This window comes from Lithobates pipiens, unplaced genomic scaffold, assembly GCF_037356315.1.
Source record: "Lithobates pipiens isolate NorthernLeopardFrog02 unplaced genomic scaffold, aLitPip1_a1.2 Scaffold_10, whole genome shotgun sequence".
In the NCBI taxonomy this organism is placed as follows: Eukaryota; Metazoa; Chordata; class Amphibia; order Anura; family Ranidae; genus Lithobates; species Lithobates pipiens.
The window spans coordinates 104,644,808-104,667,727 of record NW_027507686.1 but is presented as its reverse complement, the minus strand read 5'-3'; the positions used below and the strand labels follow the sequence as shown (position 1 = coordinate 104,667,727).

General features: G+C 45.2%; 1 protein-coding gene across 2 annotated transcripts in view; it reads left to right on the top strand.

The window, feature by feature from the left end:
• Positions 1-22,920, top strand: part of LOC143933943 (spectrin beta chain, non-erythrocytic 1-like) — a gene marked incomplete in the record, with an annotated part of 1,131,488 nt that overhangs the window by 539,142 nt on the left and 569,426 nt on the right. Inside the window, 1 exon segment of one of the 2 annotated variants that reach the window (XM_077457138.1) lies at positions 2,081-2,523. Coding sequence (XP_077313264.1) covers positions 2,394-2,523 — 130 coding nt within the window. 2 annotated transcript variants of the gene reach the window in all.

Below are 22,920 nucleotides of genomic sequence, written 5' to 3'. Positions count from 1 at the left end.
GCTTCACTGCTGGTTTCCTACTGCACATGCACGAGTTGCGGGGTGCTTTCTGAATGGTTCCGTCTTCTTCTGGGACACACACAGGTCCCAGAAGGCAGCAGGCGAGCAACAAGAAATGATGCCCTGGGCAGCGGCAAGGCTGGGGTGGAACTCTGCTTTAACCATAATATAATATCATCCGGGCCACACTCCCCTGTCAAAGGCTCCCAAATGGGGTCAGTGCATATGAGGTTTGCTGGGACCGCGGAAGCTGTTGAATAAAGCGACACAGTTGTAGGTATCTGTAATGCTCTTGTAATGTCATGTGAGGATCTAAGGGTGTCAAATGTTATAACCCTAGTAGGGGTAATGGGGAAGACGTGAATAAGTGTCAACAAACCCATTGTCAGTTCACCAGGTAAATTGCCCCAAACTATCAAGCCAGGGGTAATAGTGGGCATTGGAGAACACTGAGCAAGGGTAGATGGGGGGATATTAGTGCAGCAGAGAATTTGACCAAATCCCAGAGATGGATAGAATGAAGTAAAGTAGGTCCTAATGTGATTGGGCAATGGGTAGTGCATAGTTGCCAACTGTCCCGAATTTCGCGGGACATTCCCGGGATTAGGACATTTGTCCCGAATTAATTTTGTCCCGGGAAATGTCCCGCGAAATTCGGTTTGTCCCGGGAAATTGAATTACCCGTTTTTTTGCCGCCGGGCGCTAGAGGTCGGCGGCCGGTGGAGACAATGTCTCCGCCGGCCGCCATTTTTAAGAAGACCAGAAGTTGGTCTACACCTGTGGCGCCGCCCACCCCCGCTGCTAGTGTGTGTTTGTGTCAGTGTAAAGGGCGGTGGGTGGCGCCACAGTTAAATGTCTGCGCACGGCAACGGCGGCATGTCGGGGGCCAGTCTGTCAATGTGGATGTCGGGGCAGGGGCCAGTCGGATGTCGGGGGCCAGTGACAGTCATGGTATGTGGATGTCGGGGGCCAGTCTGTGAATATGGGGGCCAGTCTGTGAATGTGGGGGCCAGTGGTATGTAGGGGGCCAGTCTGTGGATGTCGGTGGCCAGTCTATGGATGTCGGTGGCCAGTCTGTGGATGTGGGGGGCCAGTCTGTGGATGTGGGGGGCCAGTCTGTGGATGTGGGGGGCCAGTCTGTGGATGTGGGGGCTAGTCTGTGGATGTAAGGAGGGGCTCCGCTGATGGACACAGATGTGAGGAAGGTACCTCTGATGGGGCACCTGATGTAAGGACAGACTCCGCTTGGGATACCTGATGGCATCTGGTGGCAGGCAACGTGGCTAGTGACGCGCGCATGGCTACCACTGATTCTGCATTATGGTGAGTTGAATGATTTCATTTTATATTACAATGTAATAATAGAAATAATGCGCTTCAATCATCCTGACACCATAACAATCATGGCGCCGGGATGATTGAAGCGCCAACACCAGGTAGTTGGAGTATCTTTATCTGCTGATTGTCAAACTCTGGAAAACACATATTGCTATTGTGGTGTAGGATCGGGGGGCTGCTGTCCCTCCTTTCCCTCTCCCCCCCCTTTCCCTCTCTTCACCGCCCTCCTTTCCCTCTCCATCCCGCATTCATCTCAGACTCTAACCACACCCCTTTGAGCCACGCCCACTATTTTACGTAAACCATGCCCATTTTTCACGGTACATTTTTACCTTTTCCTATGCTACACCTATAAACCCATGCCCCGCCCCCCAATTATACAAAGACTCCGCCCACTGCCAAAAAAGTGTCCCGAATTTTTTTTTACAATGTTGGCAACTATGGTAGTGGGGAGCCAGCGTAGAGAAGATATGGGCATAGGATGGGAGTCTACAAGATCAATCGAGGCCCGCAGTATATGTTAATAGGTTTCATGGAGATGTGTTGCCAGCCTTTCATTACTTTGTATTTCTTTATGTTTCCCCTCAATATACACTGAAACGCCTGAATGTTTTGATTTTCACTAGTCTTAGTATGAGGTCAGAGTGTCGGACTGTTCCACCTCCAGCACCCCTCCCCCCCTTCACACCTTTCCCGGTGGTTGCACCCAACCTGCCCCCTCCAGCTCCTCCCCGGCCCTGCCCTCTGCCTTAGACCTGGCCGTTGTCGGTGTGAGGTGAGGAGAGCGGAGCGGGAAATCTACGTAGAGGAGGAATCCTAGGAATTCTGGATATCTGTGTGTGGAAGGGGGGGGTGGAGTGTGAGCTCTGCGGGTCACCAGTGAGCTAAACGGTCGATTGATCGATAGATGTGGAGATCTGGTTGCGTTTAACCATCGGGTGTCTTGATTGTCAGCGGAAAGCCCGGTGGTCCCGGGACGGTGCGCTTAGTGTCCGGTGCTGACTGTACTGCTGATGGAGATCGTTCTTGTCTGGTGACCGGTCTGATCGTACGACATGTATCAGATGTATGAGGCTAGCTATGCTGAGGTGCCCAGGCCAGGCTCCCCTCCTCTCTCGCCCGCTGCCTTCGTCAACTCCGTGCAGTATGCCAATGTGCTGGAGGGACGATTCAAACAGCTACAAGGTGAGCCTCTCTCCCTCTCTCCCTCTCTCTCTCCCTCTCTCCCTCTCTCCCTCTCTCTCCTACAATCTCATCGAATGTCATTATCTAAGCAGATACATTTTGATTTTTATTCGATGTGCAGATCACTAGGTGCACCACATACAATCTGATCATACATCCAATTGCTCTGTACAATCGGGAAGGCTCTTGCTGTATATACTTGTTGGCAAGTCTAATGGAGATTATACAACCAGATTGCGCTCAGCCCACACAATGAGATTATAAAAAATAACTGTCAAAATAATTTGGTGTGCCAGTCTCCATATCAAAAATGCAGAGGTTACTGAAGTCTGAAAATTCTAGTATGGCAAAATAAAAATTCACAAGTTTTATGTATTGTACAGACAAAACTAAAGCTGTGTACAAACGATCAGATTATCAACTATAGCTTTGAAAGCGGTATTTCTTTCTTCCCCGCCCCCCTTTTTTATTTTTTGTATGATTTTCTGATCATGTGTACAGGCCTTATCACTCATCACAAACTCTACAATCTCCATTAGCTTTACCAACATATGTCATACAAGGGACTTCCTGATTGTATCCAGAGTGATCAGATAGATGAGGTGTATCGATTTTGGTAGATAATGGCGCATACACATGATCCAAAAATCGGATGAAAAATACTGCTTTTGGTGCGCTCGTATGAAAATCGGATCATTACTACAGAGCTTTCCAGCGCTGATCACAACGTTTCATCCAATATTAGCCGATTGGACAAGCGCGCGCATTTTTCTTGTGTACCAGATTGTACAATTTTTGTTTTAATCAGTACAGTTGTCATGTGAAAACACACTACAGCACATCACTTCCAAATATTTTTAATTCTGTCGTACGAGAATTTTCATAACTTTTAGTAACTTCTCAATTTTTGAAAGGTGTCTAGCATAAGAAAAGACGATCTGTCCGATTTTTCGGATTGTGTGTACGGACATGTCACAGGTATAGCAGTCCATTATTTAATACACGGAAGGGTCCCTTTAGGATAACACGGCACCCCTGCGTGTCTGCTAAAGATTGGGGCATTTTACCAGCGTGTCGGGAATGCGCACAATTTTGTGAGTTTCTGACCCGCACAAGAGTGAACTTAGAGTTGCATAGTTTGCGGTAGATATGAAGTCGATTGTGCAATCAGATTGTATAGGAAGGCCCGAGATCTGCATGTTGTGTGAGCAGCGGCCAAGTCTGTAGTGCAGTGTGTGTGTATATAGAGATGTATGGAGCTCCCAGGCAGGACATCTGAGGAGGATGTCACAGAATGCTGTCGCCCCCACTGTATGTTATGTAATGAGAGCCACCATCAGTGCGTCATATGAAAAACAGTCAGGCTGCCTCCTCATAGCGATCTCTCTGTGACCTGTGATTAGGCAGATCAATCATGGACTGCTGCTGTAACCTGTAGGTAAACAGATGTGCACTGTACCCTGTGGGTACTGGAGGTAAACAGATGAGGTTGTATTCAGGTTAACCAGATGTCGGCTGAAATAGGTGGAATTACATGGCCACATCTTTGTCACACAATTGAAAAATCAGAACAGAGATGGGTGTTGCATAAAACGTATGTTTCTCTAATCGTCTGTCCAGGGCAGCACTAGAGATGTCTCCTGCCTCTGGAGGTAGAGCCTATCACCAGATCTTTAAAGGGAGGCTCCCGTCCCTTCTCCCTCAGTCTTTGTGTTTCTGCCCCCGGATTAGGAGGCTCTGGATTGGAGCTCTCCTTCCCCTGAAACTGGGATTGCCCATAAGAGAAGGTCTGTGTACCTTGGTGGATGGCAGGCTTCTGGGGTCCCCCAGTCAGGTTGAACGCAGCTGTGACCGGCGTCGTCCTCCCTGATAGCCCGGGGGGGGGGGGGGGGGGACTGGCTTTTTCCGCGTGACTGCTGAATAATCATATCTGGCGCAGGTCAAGGGGGGGGGGGGGGGCGACGGTCGTTGACGACGGGGACAGGGCGTCTTATTTTAAAAAGCGCCAGCCACATCTAGGGGTCTCGCGCTCCCTTTCCTCTCTCCCTATCCCTCATTCCTTCCTCCCCCTGCTGGGGCAGCTGTGTGATCGGGCATGAGGTGCGGTGTAAGTTCCTAGGCTGGGGGGGGGGGCACTCGGGGCTTTGGTGGGGGGCTGCACTGTCTGGGTTACTTTTCTGTCCCTTTTTTCTTCACTGTGAGGTACCTGGTAAATAATTTTACTTCAGGAAGGGCTGCGACCATTTTGCTGAAGCTGTGGCCATTTTCCTGTAGTCTATGCAGTGTATGGGCTGTCAACCCTTTTTTATTTTTTTTTCTAGAAGGTTTGGTGGCCATTTTCTTGGTGATTTTTGTACTAAGGATGGCCAATGGTCATTTTCTTGTAGCCTTCAGTGCGTCTTTTACCTCTAGTGCTGGGTCTGTACCTCAGAACAGTGCAACTTTCACTCTGAGCACTTTGTGACTTCAACAGGGCAGAGCGGTCAGTGACAGCGCAGCACTCAGTCAGGGTGGTGAGTCCTGCGGAGGGGCCCCTCAGTCTGTGAGCAGCTAGGAGGGTGGGATTTGTGCCTTGCCTTAAGTCCCTAAGTTGTGGCAGGCGAGTGAAGGTCAGCATGGAGTCAGAAGCTGGCGCTTCTTCCCCAGATATTCATGCTATTGCAACTGGCTCACCTGCAAAAAATTAGACCTTTTGTTGCCAGGGTGGAATTGGCGTGTGGGCTCAAGGGGGGGTGTCTTCTGGGGAGAGCTCTGATTCAGACTCTGGTCCTGCGGTGACTGGCGGCCCCTTTTCTGATGTGTCAGAGGATGCGGACCAGAATGACTCTGTGTCCGGGGTAGCACAGCAATAAACGCTAGTAGGCACTCTTAGCATTGTGGTGTGGGATACCCTGAAGATACAGGATGCAGCAGGAACCTCTGCTGAGGTGGCTGTCCCTTTTGGGTCCTGCAAACTGGCCTGCATGCCTAAAGTGTCTCTGCATTTCACTTATTTTGATAAGTTCATCTACAAGGAATGGGAGGTCTGCAGCGGGCCTTTACAGTCCCAAGAAGAGTGGCGGTGCGTTACCCCTTTTGAGCAGAGCCTCCTGGAAAAAAAATGGACGTCTTCTCCAGTCGTTGACATCCCTGCCTTCAAGGACCTTGTCAACAGGAGGTCCGAGGCAGTGGCCTGGTCCTTGTTTACGGTAGTGGGCTCAGCGTTATGACCTGTGCTGGCCATGGCCTTGGTGTGGCAGATTCTTACTGAATGGGCAAAGTTGTTGCACCGTGAATTGGAGAAGCAAGTCTCACTGGTCTTGCTAGAGCTGGTAGACCAGTTGGTGCATGGCCTTAACGATGTCTGTGATGCGGCCCTGGATATGGTCCCCCTGCTCTCTAGAGCATCAGTATCGGCAGTGGGGCTACGGCGCCTGATTTGGCTGAAATGCTGGTCTGCAGACCAGGCATCAAAAAATACTGGCGGATTTGCCCTTCCAAGGTGAGAGGCTTTTTGAAGCTTTGCTGGATGACTTTATTAAAAATGTTACCAGTGGGAAGAGCACGTTGCTCCCACAGTCCAGGAAGGGTAAGGAGCCACGCTGTAGGCAAGGGTCATTTTTGAGCGGGCGGGGGGGGGGGTACTTTTCACCCGGGTTGACAGGTAAGCCTTCCCGGTCCGACAAGGCGTCTGCTGAAGGACAAAGCGTCCCTGGTTTCACAAGTCAAAATGTTATCGCATGAAGGTTTGCAGCTCGGTGGACTTCTCTACTGCCCAACCAATGGATCTGCAAACTGGTTTCATCAGGATACAAGACCGTTTCTTTATTGTCCACTAAAAATTAATATAATATTCAGGAAGCCATGTCTGGGGCAGTACAGGACCTGCTGCTGCACGGGGTGATGGTACCTGTCCCGACGCTGGAAAGTTTTCAGGGATTCTACTCCAATCTGTTGTCCCCAAAAAGGAAGGGGTCCAATCCTGGACTTGAAGGCCCTCAACAGTTTTGTGAAAGTGCAAAGGATCGGGGGGGCTTCCTGGTGTCCCTGGATATCCAGGACGTCTACTTATACCCATATGCCTCAGGCATCAGAGGTTTCTGCGATTTGCAATCGGAAGAGCACTACCAGTTTGTGGCTCTTTTTGGCCTGGCATCAGCACCCTGAATCTTTACCAAAATGTTGGCTCCAATTCTGTCTAATCGCAATCGTGAGTGACCTTCTGAGAGCAGCTTCCGCATCAGAATTAAGGGAGGATGTTGCAATCACCATGCAGACTCTCCAGGAGAAAAGTCTGCAGTCTGGGGAAAAGAAGTGAGTGTTAGGGCCAACTCAACACCTGAAGTCCCTGGGTTTACTGTTGGACTCTTCAGAAGCAAGCGTTTTTCTCCCTTCAGACTCTTCAAGCTGCGGTGAAGTTGTTGGTGAACCGCAGGTGGTCATCGCTGAGCTTCTGCATGCAAGTTCTGGGTCTTATGGTAGCCACTTTCAAGGCGGTACCATACGCTCAATTTCACACGAGTCTTGCAGGAGGAGATTTTGTCAAAATGGAACAAATCCCCCATTATCCCTGGATTGTCAAATTCGGGTGAGCCAGTTAGTCAGGGATTCCCTTCTCTGGTGGCTGAGGTCTCCGGCCCTTCGGTCTGGGAGATTGTTCCTTCCTCTCCATTGGACGGCGATCACGACGAACAGTCAGCCCAGGGCCTCTGGTCGCTGGAAGAATCCCAACTGCCGATCAATGTGCCCGAGCTTCGGGTGATCAGTGCCTCTCCACACATGGTCCAGGCTTCGGGGGGGCGTCCTGTCAGGATCCAGTTGGACAACGTCACGGCAGTGGCATATGTCGCTCAAGGAGGAACGAGAAGCTTGGCAGCTGCACGGGAGGTCGCTCACATCCTCCAGTGGGCAGAGCGGCACGTGTTGGCCATATACATTCTGGGTGTAGAAAACTGGCAGGCAGACTACCTAAGTCATCAGATGCTGGACCCAGGGGAATGGTCGTGGCATCCGGAGTTATTCCGGCTGCTTAACCTAAGGTGGGGCACACCAGGTGTGGACCTCCTTGACCTCTGGCTCAATCGGGAGGTGCAGAGGTTTGTGTCCAGGACAAGAGACCCCTGGGCAGACAGGTGTCAGGCATGTTTGGCTCCATGGGGGCATTATTGGCTGATTGGTGAGTACTTTTGTGCAAGGGGTTTGACACGTAGTCCCTCCAGTCTGACCGCCGCTATCTCTGTTTGGTTTCGGAATTTGGTGCTATTGGTGCTTCAGAAACCACTGTTTGAAAACAGGGAGATTCCCTTAAGTCTTTCTAGTGGCTATTACATCTGCCATGACCCAACACAATTAAACACAGTAACAAGGGGGATGGGGGAGAAGGGATGTAGCATTACATTAAATTATCTCAATGCCATTTTGTCCCCAAGTCTCTTCTGGGCCATAGTCTGTGGGCAGGAAGCCAGCCCACAGTCGCCAGCCCACAGTCCCTTCCAAAACACACTGTGACTGCCTTTTTCTGTGACCTTTCTCCCCTATTTTAAAAACTGACTAACCAGGTCCCTGACCCTCAAGTGGTCTGAGGAAACAAACAGAAAAAGAAACGGTACGACTCTGGCACTGGAGAGCAAAACCGCACATACGGTCTCCCGTGAATAAAAACAGCTGCTGCAGTGTGGGAACAGCTGTCCGCACTTCCCTGATCTGGGGCTGGGTTGTAGGTATTGAGGGGGGGGGGGACCTCAGATGCGTTCTGGCATTCTAGCAGTGCCCTTTATCATGGCCACTGCGGGGGGGGGGGGTGTATGGGGGAGAAGGGATGTAGCATGACATTTTGTCCCGAAGTCTGTCTCTTCTGGGCCATAGTCTGTGGGCAGGGGGCCAGTCCCTTCCAAAACACAGTGACAGCGGGTTCTGTCACAGTGGGGCCTCTTAAAGTGGTTCTGCACCAAAAAAAAATGTAAAAGCCAGCAGCTACTAATATTGCAGCTGCTGACTTAATAAATTGACACTTACCTGTCCCAGGGTCCAGTGATGGCGGCAGATGACGAGTGATCGCTCATCTCTCTGCTGCCCCTGCCGCCATCCTCTGTCAGGGAATCGGGAAATGAAGCGTTGCGGCTTCACTGCCTGGTTCCCTACTGCGCATGCGCGAGTCGCGCTGCGTGTCTCTTCTGGTTGGTCCCCGCTGTGTCCTGGGAACTGTGGTTCCCAGAACACAACGGGGGGGGGGGGGGGGCATCTGGGGGGGTATGCGGCGGTCTGTCCCGGAAGTGGGTGCAGATACCTGGATTATCCAGGTAACTGCACCCCCCCCTCCCCCCTGAAAGGTGCCGCTTGTGGCACCGGAGGGGGGGAGGGATCAGATTAGCGGAACTTCCACTTTAGGGTGGAGAACCGCTTTAAACTCTGTTGTGTTTCCTGTCAGATGAGACCCTTCATCTCAGGTGTGCCCTCCTGGAAGATTTCTTAGAAAACCTGTTACCGGTAAATGTAATTGTTCATTTTTTTTCGGGTTTACATCTTTTTGAATAAATCAGCTGGGTCCACACAAAAAAAACTTCAAACACAGTCCTTCATAGCGTGTCTTCTTACGATGTTTAATTTGGGCCACCAGGCCTTGCATCTTTGTTGTATTTTGCACGCATGCTTGCTTTGTCCCATAGGTAGAGGAACTTTGTTAAACTAGCCCTAAGAGACCCAGTTTGGGAATATTTTAACTACTTCCCACCCGGCTTGTGTGTATATCTGTCTGTCTCTCCAGGTGGGAGCTCTCTCCTTCTGAAGGACATTCCTGAACATCCAGTCAGGAGGGGGATTGCCCTTACATCGGCATGATCCCGATGCGCTCGTGTCATCCAGACACTGCACATCTTGGATCGGCAGAAGGGCTCTGTGATTGGCCCTCCTGATCACATGACTGCCATGTCCAAACAGCTGGTTGCTAGGCAATCGGCTCTCCTCTCCTCACACGGAATTTGTCGCGAAGAGCAGATCGCTGCAGCCGGCTGGTGATCAGCGAGTATGAGCTGTTTTTTTTACAGCTTTTTACTCGCTGATCACCAGTCTAGTGTAAAATACATGTCTCCAAATAATAAAACTGCATGTCCCCCACATATGTTCAAATGATTATCTGCACACATTTGTACATGATCATTTGCGTACATATGTCCATGATCACACAAACCAATTGTACACTTAACGGAATTGTTTTTTATTTATTTTTTATTTTTTTACCAAAAACGTAGCGGAATACATTTTGGCTTAAGGCTAGGTTCGCATTGCAGCGATGCGGGAACGCCGCGAATCCGCGGCGGGTTCCCGCATCGCATGCCTCCTGGCGGCAGTTCACACTGCCCTATGCGAACTGCTGGGAGTGTCAGTGAAACGTTAATGACACCCCCAGATCAGTTCGCATATCACAGTGCGATCTGCAAACTCGGACAGGAATCGGATCGCATGGTGTGAACATCCATGCTATCTGATTCTGCTGCGGACCAAAGAAAGGTCCTGTGCGATGCGAATTCAGCCATACTATCTGTATGGCTGAACTCGCATCGCACAGAGATTGGATGTGATTTGCAGTGCGGTGCAAATCACATCCCGTTCTCGTAGCCGCAGCAGTGTGAACCCAGCCTAAATGTGTGACAAAATTCGATATTTTATTGGATTCCTTTTTAAAATAGAAGAATTTTATATATATATATATATATATATATATATATATATATATATATATATATATATATATATATATATATATATATATATATATATATATATATATATATATATATATATATTATTTATTTTTTTCTGCTTGTATCTCAAAAAAGAAATGGAGTGGTAAATAAATAAAGCTCTATTTGTGCAAACAAAATGATAAAAATTTCTTTTGGGTAGAGTGTAGCATGACTGCACAATTGTCATTGAAAGTGCGAGAAAGCTGGGAAGGAAGGGGGCAAAAGTGCCCTGTATTGTAGTGGTTAAACTTGCTTCAAAACCTCTTTTAGAACACGCTTTGTTTAAGCTCTCAACGCCAGTCAAAGCCCCTGTTGCTAAATAAAATGGTTAACTTGCAGTACTGTTTACACCTTTTTTTTTTTTTCTTTTGCGTAGGGCTCTGCCATAGACTTCTGTGGAGGCTTTGAAGCACCACTAAAGCTAAATGGTGTATAATCTTCAAAGCAAAAGCAGGTGTAGAAGGGACTGTAGGCTAACCATTTTATTTAGTAACGGGGCTTTGACTAGCATTCAGAGAGCTTTAACCACTTCAGCCCCGGAAGATTTGGCTGCTCAGTGACCAAGAATTTATTTGCAATACGACATTGCGTCGCTGTCAGAAACCATGAACCAGACCGAGACAGTTCAATTTAAATCACACTTGTTCATAAATGGATAAAAAGGTAAATGGAGTAAGCGTAGTCAAAGCATAGCCAGAGACCAGTAACCGGATTGAGTAATCAGCTAGGCCAGAGTTCAATAACCAGATCGGGTAATCAGCTAGGCTAGAAGTCAGGGATCCAAGTGGAGGAACAACAAGCAGGATAAGAAGCCAGAAGGGATGTCAGCAAGCCAGTCTTTAACCACATCAATACTGGGCACGTTCGCCCCCTTCCTTCCCAGACCATTTTTCAGCTTTCAGCGCTCTCGCACTTTAACCACTTCCCGACCAGCGCACGACGATGTACGTCGACAGAATGGCACGGGCAGGCATATTGGCGTACAGGTACGTCCAATATTCAATGCCGCCCTGGAAAGCCCAACCCGCCCACAGTTAGTAACACACCCCTAGGAACACTTAACCCCTACACTGCCACCCACTGGTTATCCTCTTCACTGCCAGTGTCATTTACACAGGAATCACTGCATTTATATAGCAGTGATTACTGTATAAATGACAATGGTCCCAAAAATGTGTCAAAAATGTCCGATGGGTCCCCCACAATGTCGCAGTCACAATAAAAATCGCTGATCGACGCCATTACTAGTAAAAAAAAAAAAAAAAAAAAACTAATAAAAATGCTATAAAACTATCCCTATTTTGTAAACGCTATAACTTTTGCGCAAACCAATCAATAATCGCTTATTGCGATTTTTTTTTTTTTTTTTTTTTTTTTTTTTTTACCAGAAATATGTAGAAGAATACGTATCGGGCTAAACTGAGGGGAAAAAAACGTTTTTTTTATATATTTTTGGGGGATATTTATTATAACAAAAAGTCTATTTTTGTTTATAGCGCAAAAAATAAGAACCGCAGGGGTGATCAAATACCACCAAAAGAAAGCTCTATTTGTGGGAAAAAAAGGACATCAATTTTGTTTGGGAGCCACGTCGCACGACCGCGCAATTGTCAGTTAAAGCGACGCAGTGCCGAATCGCAAAAAGTGGTCTGGTCTTTGACCAGCAAAATGGTCCGGTCTGCAAGTGGTTAAATGACAATTGCACGGTCGTGCTACGCTGTACCCAAACTGAATTTTTATCATTTTGTTCGCACAATTAGAGCTTTATTTTCGTGGTATTTATTCACGACTCTGTTTTTTTTTTTTTTTTGCCTTTTTATAAGTGAAAAAAAAAGAGCAGAAATTTGGGAAATTTTTTTTATTCTTTCTATTTTAAAAGATATCAATAAAATCTAAAATGTATTCTGCTACATGTTTTTGGTAAATTCCGTTAAGTGTATAATAATTGCTTTGTGTCCTCACGGACATATGTACTCAAATGATCATGTGCAGGTGATCGTGGACATGTGTGCAGATAATCATTGGGACGTGATTTTTAGTGGGACATGTGTGGGGGACATGTGTGTTTACACTAGACTGGTGATCAGTGAGTAAAAATCTGGGAAAAAAAACTCCGTTGCTGATCACCAGCCGGCTGCAGTGATCCACTTGCCTCTCAGTGACAACTTCAGTGTGAGGAGAGCCGATTGCCTAGCAACCCGGCTCTGTTTACATCACATGACAGCTGTGATTGGACACGGCTGTCATGTGATCAGGAGGGCCAATCATAGAGCCTGCCTGCCGATCGGAGATGCACCGTATCCAGGTGACACGAACGCATTGGGATTGCGCCGCTGCATGGGTACGCACGTGTAATCCCCCGACCCCCCCTCCTTCTGAAGTACGTTCCTGAAGTCCATTCAGAAGGAGAGAGCGCCCACCTGGCCGTATATGTACATTGGCCGGGTGGGAAGTAGTTAAACAGGACTACAGGCAATGGTTTCTTGTGATATGACCAAGGCGAAGGCAGATACCGTGAGCTGGACAGCCTTAGGTAGGCAGGTCAGATGAGCAGGATCAGGAACAGCTGGGTAACACTGGAGAGAGATGAGAGCTGGCAATTCGCCGACAGCTGAGCAGCCAGCCCGGAGAAGGAAGGGCTAAGCCAGCCCTGACAGTCGCTTTAACTGACAATTGCACGGTTGTGCGATGCTGTACCCAAACAAAATTTTCCCCACAAATAAAGCTTTATTTTGGTGGTATATTATCACCTCTGCGGATTTTATATTTTGCGCTATAAACAAGAGAGCCAATTTAGAAAAACACCTTGTGTTATAATATCCCAATTTTTTTATTTTTTTATTCTTTTTTTTTATCGGGACTGAGATTAGTGGACAAATTGGACACTTGGCACTTTTGAGACCATTGACAATTGTACAACGATCCGTGCTATAAAAATGCACCTATTGCTGTGTAAATGTCACTGGCAGGGAAGAGGTTAACACTAGGGGATGATCAAGGGGTTAACTGTGTTCCTTAGGGAGTGATTATAACTGTAGGGGGGGGGATGGGACTGACTAGGGGAGGAGAGAGATTGGTGTTTATACTATCTCTCACCTCTCCCCTGAGAGAATTGGGATTTGTGTGTTTACACACACAGATCTGGTTGTCGCTCTGTTGCGAACTATAGCGGGTGCCAGGCTGGCATCGCGCTCGCACCGGCTTCGGCACATGCTGCAGACACGCACACCTCCTGCATCGTCTTAAAGGGCCGACGTAGAGTTATGGCGGCTCGTCCCAGGGGAGCCGGCCTGCTGCAGTACAACTCTGGCGGCAGGTCAGGAACCGGTTAACGAAGCCTGTTTGAAGCTTTGTGTTTGAACGCAAGCCTACACCAGCCGTTAAAGTGAAGTCGAAGCAAGTGTAAATGAGCCCTAAAGCTTTCTGAACGCCAGTCAAAGCTCCTGTCACTAAATAAAATGGTTAGCTTACAGTCCTGTTTACACCTTGCTTTTGCTTGGTATTTTGAGACTTCAAGCGAGCTTTGCCATAGACTTCTATGGGAGCTTTGAGGTTGCTTTGAAGCACAACTAAAGTGACATGGGGTATAACTTTTGACGCAAAAGCAAGGTGTAAACATGACTGTAAGCTATTCATTTCATTTAGAGACCGAGGCTTTGGTGTTCAGAGAGCTTTAACAAAGAGTGTCTGAAGCCATGTTTTTTGAAATGAGTATAAACCTAGCTGGTAATGCTTATTGAAGCCAAAGCAAGTATAAATGGTCTGCTGCCATTTTACTTCTTGAGTAATATAGCACTTCAAGCTATGTGCAGGAAGATCACAAGGTTTATAAGATGCTTAGGTTTTACTTTCACAAGAGACATACTTGGCCACTGCATCACTTTCACCTAGCTTTTAAGAAATGCAACAGTGACCTTAGATGTGTGTTTTGGATCATTGTCTTTATGGAAAAGTACACGATGACCAAGGGCACGGCGTTATGGTAACATCTTTCAATATAGAACGGTAAATTTGTGAATTCATGATGCCATCTATAAAAATGCAGCTCCCTGACTCCAGCAGCACTCATGGAGCCCCACAGGAAACTGCCACCATCATGTTTCACTCTAGGCACCATGCATTCTTCTTTGTGCTCCTCACCTTTTGAACACCATACAGTTTTGAAACCATCAGTTCCAAAAACATTTATCTTGGTCTCATCACTTCAGAGTACCAAGTCCCAGAAGTCGTATTTTTCAACATGGGCCCTGGCAAATTCTAGGCAGGCTTCCTTTGTGGATGACGCCCATGCATGTCATTCCTCTGCAGTGTAAGCCATATTGTGTCCCAGTTTGGCTTTTTTTTTTTTTTTTTTTCTCCTTTTCTTATCAGAACCACCCTTCTCATCAAACGCTCCTGTCAAGTAGTTCAGCTATTAAAGAGCAAATTACACAGAACATGTTATATAAAAAAGTCAATGTCATCAATGACATGTCATGTACATTCTAAATTCACAATGTTTTTAGGCATGAGAAGAGAGAACAATACAGTACCTCAGTCAACTCACAACACAAGACATTATACAATTTCAAAAAACAAAACGCAACATGTGTTTGTTTCAAGTTCAACTTCTTAGGGCCGGTTCACACTGCAGGCGCGGCGAGGCGTCTCCGACTTGCCTCGCCGCGACCTGCGGCGACTTGCAGAGGACTTCTGTATAGAAGTCAATGCAAGTCGGCCCCGAAGTCGCCCAGAAGTAGTACAGGAACCTTTTTTCTGAGTCGGAACGACTCGAGTCGCTCCTCTCAGAACGGTTCCATTGTACAGAACGGGGGCGACTTGCGGGGGCGAGGCGAGTCGTGTCGCCTCGCATCGCCCGCTGTGTGAACCGGCCCTTACACATGTGTAAGAGAAACACTTTTTACAGATGTGAACATTCTAGGATGGCGAGGATGTTAGGTTGGCATGTAGACTGCAGTAAGGCCTCATGCACAGCTCAAGGCAGCTTCTTCTCCAGGTGTTTTTAGCTCTTTTATTTTTTATTTTTTTTTCTCTACCCGTTACCTCTTCCCCTCCATGTTAGCCTATGTGTTCATGGCCATTGGCCGAGGAACACTATGCTGTTTTCATAAGTTTAGTGACAGGGCAGCTTATAGGCAGCAGGCAGAAAAAACAAATCCAAAGAAATTTGGAAATAGAAATCTTTGGATTTTTTTTTTTTTGCCTGTAAACTTTCCTGCCACCGAACTCCAGAAACTAGTGTGCAATGGGCTGACATGGAGGGGAGGTGTTAACAGGCAGAAAAAAAGCTCAAACTCATTGAGGAGCAGATGCTTTTAGCTGTATTATACCTTGAAAATGAAAAGCTCAAATGTCACACAGAACATGAAATATCATCATTGTTGATGACACCACATATAAAACAAACATCACATCATCATATCAACCAACCCAAGTACAATACAGTTAAATAATGTTAGGCCTGAGGGGGAGCAACTGAACAGTACCTCAGAACATTATTTTGTAAACCTTTTTTAAATCAAAAAGTGCTAGATTCTAGTTCAACTTCTTATGAAACACGTGAAAAAACATTTTTCACAGACCAAAATTGGGTTAATTCCAGGATGGCAAGGCCAAGGTGCCAAGGACTTGGTAGCAGTAAGGCCACATGCACACTAAAGCTCACAGTAGCTGCTCCTACAGGCGTTTGAGCTCCCTGTTTTGAGCCTTTTGTTTGCATGTAGTGTTAACTCTATGCCGTTCCATATTGGGCAGTGCCCCCCATGCATTGCATGTTGAATCACCTATAGTGTTAAAAAAAAATAAAAAATAAATGTGCCTAAGGCCAACATGGAGGGGAGTTAACAGGCAGAGGAAATGCTAAAAAAACTGCTCAAATGCCAGGTGGAGCAGTTGCTTTGAGCTGCAGCGTGCAACCGTGCATGGTGCCTTACAGTTGGACAGTAACAGACCATAGATTACTTTTCCAATTCAAACGCAAGTGGCAAGTTATTCTGTTTCTTAAAAAAACAAAACAAACAAAAACAAACTCTGCCTGTTCAGTTAGAAGTCGGTTTCTGGTGTCAATGTGTGACGTTGCACTGAACAATCTCTCACTTTCCATACTACTGCAAGGAGCTAAAATATATTTGTGTCATTTTGGCTAGAGTGGGAAATCCCAGTTTATTGACTGCCCAATACGCAAGAGGTTTGTCTGAATGAGGCACAGTGACCCCTCCAAGATATGCTTCTAGTTGTGTTGTGGGAGCACTGTTCTCAATTGTAGGTGAATAAGCAATTTCTTGAAAAACACTGTCCACAGTCACACTGGTACCTGGCTTTTGCTCAGTGTGAGGCCTTTTTGGTAGCTGGTTTCTCAAGCACCTCGGGTGTAGCTGCCTCTGCCTGTAGTACCTACAGAAGATATTTGTTGCATTTCCAGCACGAACATCTTTGGCCTGCCTGCCAGCATCTGCATTTGAGAAGAACCGATCTTTATACCTAGAAGAAAAATACAAGACATCATGTAAACAAAGCAACAACTGTGGAAGCTTGCTGTGGGGGCACTGCTAGAAGGAAAAGTGATGGCGAGCAACACGGCAAAAACAGTTGTCTGGCCTGCTCTGTGCAAAACCATTACATGGGGGCAGAGCAGGTGTATCTTGTCATTACGATTTTGTTTTTTATGAAGGTGAGATTTAGGGCCTGTTCACACAGGGGGCGACACGACTTGCCGTGCCGCGACCTGACAAGTCGCCCCCGTTCTGTACAATGGAACCGTTCTAAGAGGAGCGACTCGAGTCGCTCCGACTCAGAAAAAAGGTTCCTGTACTACTTTTGGGCGACCTCGGGGCGACTTGCATTGACTTCTATACAGAAGTCATTTGCAAGTCGCCGCTGAGGTCGCGGCGAGGCAAGTCGGTGTCGCCTTGCATTGCCCCCTGTGTGAACCGAGCTTAACAGTGTTGTCACTTGCATTACAATTTTTTTTTAATGCAAGCAAGTGATAAGTCACTGTAAAATATCACCTTCATCCAAAAAACAAAATCATGTATTCAAATAAAAACAATGCAAAATAGCAGCCAGCAATAAATAATTACCTTGGATCGTGTAAGGTAGCGATATAGTAAAGTGGATTTTGTTCCATGTCAGAGGACCATTTCTGCAAAGCACCAAGCAATGTGTTCTTCATCGTTTTAACACCGTGATCTTCAGCCACTTCTTTAGATAATAATTGCTGTAGCACAGTCGCTGCAGGAATTACTTCCCAAACAAAAGAATCTGAACAACTCGCATGCCAAGTCAACTCTTCAAAGGGAGCCAAGATGTTGATCATCTCCATGAGATTCCACTGATTCGCAGTGATCGTTGCAGGAAGCTCATGTTCTGACACATATACTTCAATGGCCCGTTTTTACTCTATCAGACTGCAGCATGTAAAAAGTGCTGTTCCAGCGAGTCTGAACATCTTGTTCAAGTCCTTTTTTTTTTTTTTTTTTAATGGGTTGACCAAGCTGGATCTGAATATCTTGCGGCTGAGAATATGCCAGGTTTGAATGTTTAAAGTGCCTATTTTGCGCCCAACTCCCACAGCCTCCGTAATGGCCCCACTGTGACTGACAGCCAGCTGCAATGTATGTGCCACACATGAAAGACTGAAGACCAGCATCTTGTACACCTTTTATCATATTTCTGAATTCTAGCTTGGCCTGTGTGAGCGCTTTTAAATTTCTTTGCGTGCAGCATGACTTGGTGCAGAGAGAAATTGGCATCAATCCATTGTGCAGTTAAACTAATCACAGACTAACACTACTGCTCTAAATGTCAATGGTGAAACTGATAGCCTTTATGTCCTCCTGTAGCATGTTGGTAATGTTTTTTTTTTTTTCACTGTGTTGTGTAATTGTGGCAAGATGACATCTGTGACATGACGGCGGCTGGGAATTTCATACTTTTGGCTCCAAACGATTCATAAGTCGCCGAAAACCCACGTTGTCAACTAATGGTAGTGGCTGATCATCAATTGGGTAGCTACTTCAGATTTTTATTTATTTTTTTTGCCCTTAGATTATCCATGGACATTTATTTTATTTTTTATTTTTTTTAACATCTGACAAGGGTTTGCTGCAGTGTCAGCTGCTGAGTGCAAGAGCTAGTGACAGCTGTAAATTCGCCATGCTCAGTCTTGTTTCATTTTGAGGTGTTTTTTTTGAGATTGCTGGTATTATAAGAACTAACTCTTGAACCTCCTCTGGATATATTGGCAAAAAAGGTTCCCGTCTGCAATGCGTTTTGTTGGTTTCATCAATTTAAAAAAAACTTCCAGACAGCTGACATTTTGCTGGCAGTGGCATCCGTTTGCATTGCACTTAAAGCCGGAAATAAGTCTCTCCATCTTTAAAGGGGGGGGGGAATTAGAAAAATGGGGGGAATTTGAGCCCAAATGTTTTATTTCTTCATACGTAGCAGTGACACCTACTATTTGTTAGAATAATGAAGCTGCTCTCACCAGTGCTTGTTGGTGGTTCCTGCTGCATCCAGCATCTTGGTATGGCCAAGTAAACCAGTGGGGATGGTGAAATCCATCTGTCGGGTACAACGGTCGGTATCTCGACTACAATACAAAAAGCAGAGGATGGTCTCCTGCACATGCAGGAAAATGTTAGGCAAGAAACCATTATGAGTTATATAACAGCAGCAGTCATTTGCCGCCATGATGGACATTTGGGCAACAGACCATGTGGGACAATAAGTTATGTAACACACAACACAGACCGGCCGCCATGCTGGACAGTGGACATTGTTGGGCAAGAGAGATAATGTGGGACAAACTAAGTGTAACACAGGCCGGCTGCCATCTTAGGCAGTTGATGTAAACTAGTAGTACTGTACAGCAATCACCAGCTGCGGGACACATAAGTAGAAAGCAAGCAACAGTTAGAAATAGAGAAGAGCACTCACCAGCCGCCATGAGGGGACATGGTGTAAGGAGGATGCTCGCCATGTAGCAGCCGCAGCCGCAAAACGCACGTCATGAGGGAAACGGCATTCACCGCTGTGTGGAGAGGCCACAACCTTATCCGGTTCCCAAGCTCCACCCAAGCTGACTTCACTTCCGGTATCTGTTTCTGGTATCTGCATTTTCACGAGTACCGATACCCCCAAAAATGGCAAGTATCTGTGCATCCTAGGGATTTAACCCCTTCCTGACCTAGCTTTTTTTTGAGATACAGCACTGTTACTTTAACTGGCAGTTGCATGGTTGTGCGACGCTGTACCTAAATAAAATGTTAGTGTCTTTTTATTTTTTCTCACAAATGGAGCTTTCTTTTGGTGGTATTTGATCACTTCTGTCTATTTTTTGCACTATAAACAGACTGACAATTTTGATTAATAAAACACTTTTTTACTTTCTGCTATAAAACACACCCAATTTAAATTGAATTTCTTCATTTTAGGCCAATATCACGGAACTCAGAGGCTCATAGTAATTTAGGGCTGAAACAACTAATCGATTATGAAATCGATTGCTATTTTCATAATTGATTGGCCAGTAACATAGGGGTTAAAAAAACTAAAATGAGACCTTTATAGTACAAAAAGAGCAAATTGCTACTGTAAATATTACTTTCACCATTCTACAGTAAAAAAATGAACCCCTTACAGTAGTGATTTTCTGCTTTTTTTTTTTTTTTTTACTACTATATAGGGCTAATTTTAGTAACATAATTAAGATAAAAACAAAACAAACAAAAAAAGCGACTTATGCCTGGTTCACATCTGTTGCTTTTTGCAGAAATGCACTACAGTTCATTTACATGAAATAAAGTGGGGATGTGTGCGCTAACTTTAAAAACCAAAAATATGAGAGAATAATAAATATAAGGCACCCTAAATAATAAAGTGTAAATATACGTGTAATTGTGAACAATCACAAATAAATATAAATAAAAAGTGACTTAGTGCATAATTTAAGTGAGGTTTGCTGCATGCAAGAAAAACGCATATATCTGTGTGAAGATAACTAAATAACAAATGTTCCAAACAAAATTCAAATGGCAGCAAATAAGTGAAAAAAATGGCAACAAATCGTGAAATAAGATATGGTAAAACCATATAAATCAAAGTGACATCAGTGCATCACACTAAAGTGTCCCGTATAGGATGCAATCGTGCAACTCAGATGATCGCAAAAAATTATAAAGTGCAATGTGCCAAAGAGACAATCCTCTGGTGATGATCCGTGCTAGCGCTAGGTAATTACCTCACCGCTGCAAGGTAAGCAGCGAAAACACACACAGGGCAACCCGATAGCAGAGGATGATCCAGAGGATGGCTGTACGGCAGATTCTTGGAAATAACAAATTCCTCCGATTTCCTCGTTAATGGTAGATGGTGAACAGGCTCAAGGGATAAACCAGAAAAATCCGCCATGGTGTAGTAGTTTAAAGACAAAATATCTACTCACAGGGGAAGTGGGGAATATGCACAGTATACAGCAGACCGCCGAGCGTCTTGCCCGGATGTAAACGTCACTTCCGGTTCCTACGCGTTACGTCATCAATAGGACTTCAACTGGGCAGATTTTTCTGGTAAATTATGCACTAAGTCACTTTTTATTTATATTTATTTGTGATTGTTCACAATTACACGTATATTTACACCTTGTTGTTGTTTAGGGTGCCTTATATTTATTATTCTCTCATATTTTTGGTTTTTAAAGTTAGCGCACACATCCCCACTTTATTTTAAGTTTACATACTGAGAGTTAACTCATACAGTGATTGCTGCTTCTTTTTTACCTCCCTCTTCTATTTCTCATAGAGCGCAGAAGCCCATAGATACATATAGTTCATTTACATGGTTTCCTATGGGACACATTCACATCTGAAAGGGCCAGGGACTTTTAACGCAAAATGGTGCTTTATTGGTTCAATATACTTCAATGGAGAAGCTGCAGAAAAGCATGTAATACATTTTTGCAGCAATTTGTGTTTTTCGATCTGCCCAAAAAAAAAATGCAAAAAATGCAAATTGCAGTAAAATCACGTGCGCAAAAATCTAAATGTACAGCAAAAAGCATTGCAGAAACGGATCAAAAGCAAACTGCATAGGTGTGTACCGAGCCTTATGCTGGCCACATGGATCAATTTTCAGGTGAGAATATTCAGACGAAAAATCTTTGTACATTCGCTGAATGAAAGAATTTTGTTTGAAATTTTCACTTTTTTTTTAACATTGTTTTTAAAATGAATGTAATTTCTAAACAAAAACCACATACTGTCTAAAAATTCCTTTGACTAAGAAGTTTTCTATCTCCAAATGTCACTGTGGTTGAAAATGAACGTCAATTTGACCCACTTTTTCTTTTTTTTTAAAGGTGAATAATCGGCCAACTAATTATGAAAATAATCGTTAGTTGCAGCCCTATAGTAATTACTAAGTGGATTTATATCTCCCCTTCAGGTTCTGGACACTGGTGTAATCAATTAGACAGACAGGAAGTTTCCTCCCCTACAGGGAGTACCTCTGGTGTTTTTTTTTTTTTTTTTTCCGCCAGTGTCTAAGGTGTTGGTCACGGTTAATTAGTGCTCCTAGATGACCTGAGCATGGTCAGGGAGCTACGCTATCTGATACCTTCAGAGCCAAAACAAAGGCTAAAGTGGATGGTACCCGATGCGGCGATACCGAAGAACAATGTTTTGCCTATAATGCTTCTCTTAGGAGAGCTGGGCCCTGAGATCCAGCACCTTGATCGCATTGCTATACCACAGGTTTGCTCTGGAAGGGTGCTATACATGGCCCAAGGCAGTGGACCCTACGTTAAGAGTGGACCCCGTCCTTGAAGGTCTGGCATGACCACAACCCGCCATGATGGGTGAAGATTGGGTTTCTGTGATATTCCAGCAGTACCCTGCAGTGAGGAATGGTAAGTCTGCATTTGTTTGCAGTGTCTCTCTATTAACCACTTGATCACTGTGCACTTAAACACCCCTCCTGCCCAGACCAATTTTCAGCTTTCGGTGTTCTCACACTTTGACTCAGTCATGCAACACTGTACGCAAATGAATTTGTTGTGTTCCCCCCCCCCCCCCACAAATAGCTTTATTTTGATGGTATTTGATCACTTCTGGGTTTTTTTTTTGCGCTATAAAAGACAGAAAATTTAGGGGAAAAAAAAGCACAATTTTTTTTTTTTCTGTGATAAAATTTTGCAAATTATAAATTTTTCTTCATAAATTTTGGCCACAGTTTATACTGCTACATATCTTTGGTAAAAATAACCCAAATCTGTGTATATTTGGTCTTTGTGAAAGTTAGTGTCTACAAGCTGTGGTGCGAATCATACAAAATTGATCACATCTGATGTACTTGTGGCCTATCTCATTTTTTGCGACCCGAACAAGCCAGGAAAGTACAAATGCCCCCCAAATTACCCCTTTTGTCAAAGTAGACACCCCAAGGTATTTAAGATGCACGGTGAGCTTTTTGATGTAATTTTTCCCACAATGCTTTGCAAAATTAAGATTTTTATTTTGTGTGTACATACATACATACATACATACATACATACATTTTTTTATTTATTTTTTTTCCACAAAATTGTCATTGTAATAGGTTATTTCTCTCACGTGGCACCACAAATGATGCCCCAAAATAAATTCTGCTACTCCTGAGTATTACGACACCACATGTG